The following is a 6,049-nucleotide window of genomic DNA, read 5'->3' on the forward strand; positions in this document are numbered from 1 at the left end:
TAGGGATAACAATTGGATGTTTATTCTCAAACAATGTTGAATCAAAAGTCATATGACGAAGCACCTGAATCAAGAAACCATCCAGTTGAAAGAATACCTGTTGGAGCTGAGAGAGCAGTAGCTGCCGAAGGATTATACCAATTGAAAGTGCTTGTTTGAGCATCTCTTGAATATCATCTAGGTTGGTTGGAGTGGGTGTTGCTGATTCATAACTTTTCTCAGTCGCTGGTGTTGCCAAGATGGATGAAGCATGGGTATATGCAGCTGCATTTAACCTTCTTTTCTCTCTCATATTCCGAGATGATGGAGATGTGCATTTACTTACAGTATGTCCAGGTTCTTTGCAGTAATTGCAATGGGGTTGTGAGGTTGAACCTTGTGACAAATCTGTTGTTGCTGTGCTAGGTGGTAAAGTGCAATTTTTTGCTATATGTCCTGGTTTCTTGCAGTTATGACACAGGCCTTGGGTTGTATCAGGATGATTTTTTTGATAGCTGAAGTGATTGCCAAAGTTTTTTCGTGAAGGAACTGCTAGTACTGTGGGAATATCAGGTTTGATCCTTTTCCTAGTTTCTTCAGTAATGAGTTCAAAAAGTGCAGTTTCTACAGTTGGTAGAGGTGATAGATGGAGAATGGATGCTCTAACAGTCTCAAATTCATCTCTCAATGCCATTAAGAGTTGAACTAGTCGTGACTCTTACCTATATTTTTCCCATAACTCAATATCTACTGTCCAGTTAGGTTCCATAAGAGCCAACTAATTCCATATAACTGACATCTCAGAATGAAAGTCAGAAATGGACTGATTATGTTGTTGTTTCATGGATCTGATATCCTGTTCAATCTTATAACGTTGAGCCAAGTTAATTTGACTATACCTTTTTGAGAGAAGATCCCAAGCTTCTTTGGAAGTCTCAAACCTGGTGAGTTGGATGCTTATGGATGTTATCACGGTGTTGCTAATCCATGTGAGTATCTTGTGGTTATTGATTTCCCAGTCCTCCATACTTTCTCCTACAGTCTCCTTATCTTTTGTTGGCTCCTTATCTTTTGTTTGTCCACTCGATTCAGCCGTGTTGGGACGTTTGGCTTTACCATCAATATATTTCCACATTCCTTTACCTTTGAGAAAACTTCTCATAAGAAAGGACCAATGATTATAATTGGTTCTATCAAATTGTACAGAAACGGATTGATAGTCTTCTCGTGACATTTTGAAGGAGAAGAAGAAGAAGACACAGATAAATATTTGCAGCTAGGGTTTCTGTTGTTGATAAGATAGAAGGCGAAAGGCAAGTAGATAGATAACAGTGCAAGGCTAATGGTATTTGGTATCTCACCTAGCTCTGATACCATGACAAAAATAGTCATGGCATGTATATTCTGGGAATTGAATTGTATTACTTGATAATCAAAGAGATACATACAGACTGTTCTAATCCCACGAACAGAGAAATACAAGGCAACAAAATATTACAACATAATGGAGAATATACATGCCTAAGGAAACAGGATAAAACAAAATATAGAATCGTATAATATCTCCAACAGAATAAGATAATATTTGTAGAGATAATATTTCTAACACATTTCTCACCAAATTTGGAATCACTAGTCAACGATAAGGTAATAGCAGTATCTAAATCCAACTAAAAACAAGTTCTGCAATTTGTATCATTAGGTTCTTTGTTCGGTTGTTACTAATATATTATCCTAACACCTTTGGCTCAACTCACAACATCGGTTTCAGGTTTCTACGGATCAACGAGTCAAGGGGGACGAGTTGACGTTCGATACAGCACCTCACTGTTTTTTGCTACGCCTCAAGTCAATCGAATTTCGAAATTTTAAGAGGTTTCCTGACGAGATGAGGTTGGTTAAACTGATTTTGAAGCATGCTCGAGTCCTTGAACTGTTAATTATTAGAAGAAGATTTACACTAAACTCTTTATCCAAAATCATGAACCGGTTACGAAAATTTCCAAGGGTTTCAACACACTGTAGTTTTCAAGCGTTTGAGACAAAACGTACATGACCAAAGCCATGAAAGGCATTAGCAGCAAGAAGAGTGTTTGATTGGGACTTTCAGAATCCGGCAGGTATTAAAAATTTTAAGCCGTATTTAAATTTGTCATAATCAGGATTTTGTGCGGAATGTGTTTGAAGTCGTATTTACTCTATAACTGGTAGTGATAGATGTATTATAAAAATCTCTTGCAATTGATCTTATGATTTGGTTCACACAGGTTTTATTTAAAATAGAAAATTTTCATTATTCAAATATCATCTTCCATTCCGGACAAGGTTTGGTTTAGATGATGACCTAATGGAAAGATGCATAGTGCATTACATATTATAAAGATAAGAGATTGACTTGATAAAATAACTATGAAAAGAAATCATCAATGAAGTCCGCCAAATATATATGCGAAGTCTGTCGGCCATTATGGACTCAAACTAATAACCCAAACCTTTCTTAGTCACGAGGTGGTGGTGGTGGATAATTTCGTCGTCTTACTGGTACTCTTGGTTTTGGATAAGGAAAATTTGGTTTTGGCCTGGGCAGTCCTGGAATATGAAAATTCAATCCGTCAGTGGTTAGGTCTGGCTGATATGGTGGAGGGGATTTTGGCTTCATAGGATTTACTGGCTTATTTGGTGGTTTTGAAGGCACATAATGATGTGGCTTCTTTGGTACCGGTGGTGGAGATTTCTTAGGTGGTGTTGAAGGCACATAGATTGGCTTCTTTGTTGGTGTCGGAGGCATATAAATTGGCTTCTTTGGTGGTGGTGAAGGAGATTTGAGCTTAAAATTAGGGACTCTCCCGAATGCATCAGCTGGAGATGGAAAACTCAAAGAGACTAGTACTACCAGCAGAAGAGCACTAGCAGTAAATAAGAAAGCCATTGAATTTGAGGCTCTCTTGCCTCCTTTTTTCCCCATAACACTCGACATTTCTAAGTTTTGGTATGAACTTAAACATGCTTCTCTACTCCTTTATATAGACTGGTGGAAGTTTACCTTCTCATCTAGTCAGTACAATTTCCATTCGACGAAAAACTTTTACTCTTCACTTTGGTATAACAGGCCATTACCCTAAGTACTAACTAGTAACTACTAATCGTATATGTTTTCTATCTCCTACTTCATACCTCCTAAGTTTTGCTCCCAACCTTTTATGTCACAAATTTAAACCGTACAGGAACGTTGAACCTTCTGAGAATCGTGATCCCACAGGAAAGCATAATAGGGTCTGATGATTAAGTTAATTCATTACATTTTTTTTTTACTTTTTTTGAAAGTGGAAAAATTGTATTGATAGTTAAAGAAGAACATAGTTAGTTAGCATCCTCGGCTAGTTGAACAGAAATGATACTAGGAGAAGCATACATCCATTACATTCCTCTAGGATAATGGATTTATTTCTTTATAGGGTATAAGTTATTTCATATATTGATTTTTACCGCGAAAGGAATTACCCTAATTGGAATTAGCAAAAAATGATGCCATTAAAAGAAATCAGATCATTTGTATACTCGTTTTCTTAGATTATTTACTGTCGATATATCATCTTCTCCGACAAAAGACTTCATTTTTCAGTATTGACTCAGTGCAGCCAGTCTTTGAGTGGTCACTATTTTCATTTATTTAGAGGTGGTGGTGGTACCTTATTTATTTGCAAGTGGTGGTTAGCAACTAGCACCTAGCAAGCTGTATATTTTCTTCTTGCAATATTTTTCTTTTCTATACTGTTATTAATACTAACACCAACTTGCGACAGTACGATCGTTCATTTGACTCTCTTTCATGTAAACTTTTGGTTGAATTTTCTTGGGTCAGTTAGCTACATTCGTCTCCGTGGTTGGATTTTTTGAGTGTTAAAACTTTGGACCACACTGACTCGACCATATCAAGAATTTCTAGCGTCCATACGTATATGTACATCAGATAAGAGGCCAATTAATGCGGGTGAAAATAATCGAAGGGGAATATCATATTTTTATCTAAAAGGACAATGATGTTGATGCCCACGTGATGAAGTCACCATTTTTAATCGATCGTCGAAATGATGACGTCAAGATCTTAATTCTACAGACTACCGAGTAAAATGCACCGACACAGAGGAAGCCCCGGAGACCACCAGGAGAAAAATAGGGGGCGGGGTTTTATATATTGTGGCCCTTCATTTTTTGTATCACGCGGTGAAATTCCTAGGATTTATTGAAATATATTGTATCGGCTCAACCGAAATCAAAGTGATTGTTCGCTATCTCAAGCCATTAAAGGCCAAAGTTAGTTATTTTTAATATGAATTCGTCCATTCTACTTAGAGTCATATTTTTATAGCATGATGGTGGTGCCGACAACCGAAATGGACATTATCACAAATTCCCAACTTGATAAGTGAATCATTAAATATATTATTCGATATGGCCTTTGTAAAAATATCCGACAGTTGTTGTGTTGTACGAACACATGGTACTTCAATTATGTTTTGTTCGAGTTTTTCATAGATGAAGTTCCCATCGATTTCAACATGCTACGTTCGATCATGTTGCATTGGATTTCCTACAACTTTCGTTGCTGACTGGTTATCACAAAACAACCTCATAAGTTTTTCAACAGTGAAACCAAGTTCTCCCATAAGCCTTTTCAACCATAACAATTCAAAAATTCCCTTCACCATTGCCATGTATTCTGCTTCAGAACTGGATAACGAAACCACCTGTTGTTTTTTAGATTTCCAAGTTACTAAATTACCTCCGACGAAAGTAACATAACCTGATGATACGTATTGATCTCTGAACCTTGGTGACTATTATTATAGAGGCGGAATTCATAATAATAATAGACGAAAACTAGGAAACAGAACACATTAGAAACGAGATTCGAAGAAAATATCTTCTCTAGATTATGAACAAGAAAACTATTACAATTCTCTCTTTGTTATGCTCACAATATCTCTAGGTAAATAACCTTAAAATATTTTCTAAGCTTGCTTTTATAATAATTAACTAGGTATGTGCGTTCAACCTCCTTCTCTAGGTGTCAAACCACACTCTCTAGATTGTCTTAGCTATGAGCTAAACATCTCTATTTATAGCTTTAACGACTTCCCAAACCTTATAGGAATCTATTTCCTTATATAGGAATAATTCCTTTTCTGGATATATTTCCTTATCTATGAATATTCTTAATCTAGGAATAATTCCTTATCTAGAAATATTAACCTTGTCTAAGAAATATTCCTTTATAGATATATTTCCTTATCTAAGAACACTGCCTAAAAAGCAGTATTCCTTTCTTAAATTATAATTCTGTCCTCAATGTTTCTTGAGGATCACTAGTTCCCGGAGAGAGGAAGATACAAAGATATCATGCGCCCCCACTCAAGAACTTGAACTCCTGTAAAAGTTATATTTGGAGGTTAGGGAACCCGAGATTTCCTTTCTCCATGCTGAACCATGTCTCCTTGCCGGGAACTTGACTTCGACTTCCAGTTAGAAAAGCGTCTTTATCTTCCTGTGTTTCCTTAGTCTCTCTTCGCTCCATAATGCAATCCTCTTCGAGTGATTCTTCTCTATCAAATCAAAAGTCTTCCACGTGTGGCAAGATCATCTTGTCATATCCATCATCATCTAGTAATGGTGGTTCAAAAATCTTCAACATTCCAAGGTCATCTTCTTGTTGTTCGATTAGGGTTTCCAAACAAATTCTACTCGGCTTCTCGTCAAGAGAACGGGTCACAAGGAGAATGAACTTTGTACTAGCCTTCACCAACCGTTTAACCTGAGTGGTTGTAATCAAGATTGCTCCCTCAAATGGAGAGTCTATAGGTCGTATTACAAAATCTTTTCCATCTTTCGTAAAGGTATACTTATGGTATCTGCTATGTAAAACCGCATCTCGATCCCACAAGTAAGGACTACCAAGTACCACCTGACAAACATCTAATGGAACCACATCGCATGTAACCTCATCAATGTATGACTCATCAAAAGCAAACTTGAACGTACACTGATCTGCAACCTGTAGCCCACCTTCCTT

General features: G+C 36.9%; 1 protein-coding gene across 1 annotated transcript; it reads right to left on the reverse strand.

The window, feature by feature from the left end:
- Positions 1 to 2,476: 2,476 nt before the first annotated feature.
- Positions 2,477 to 2,956, reverse strand: LOC113286551 (anther-specific proline-rich protein APG-like). The gene has a single exon (XM_026535136.1). It carries the CDS (start codon positions 2,954 to 2,956, stop codon positions 2,477 to 2,479), a length of 480 nt encoding a protein of 159 aa, XP_026390921.1.
- Positions 2,957 to 6,049: the final 3,093 nt, after the last annotated feature.

Source organism: Papaver somniferum, chromosome 6 (assembly GCF_003573695.1).
Source record: "Papaver somniferum cultivar HN1 chromosome 6, ASM357369v1, whole genome shotgun sequence".
NCBI lineage: Eukaryota > Viridiplantae > Streptophyta > Magnoliopsida > Ranunculales > Papaveraceae > Papaver > Papaver somniferum.

Excerpts from the sequence above, each read along its gene's own strand:
- LOC113286551 (XM_026535136.1), bottom strand. The coding sequence starts at position 2,956 with ATGTCGAGTGTTATGGGGAAAAAAGGAGGCAAGAGAGCCTCAAATTCA.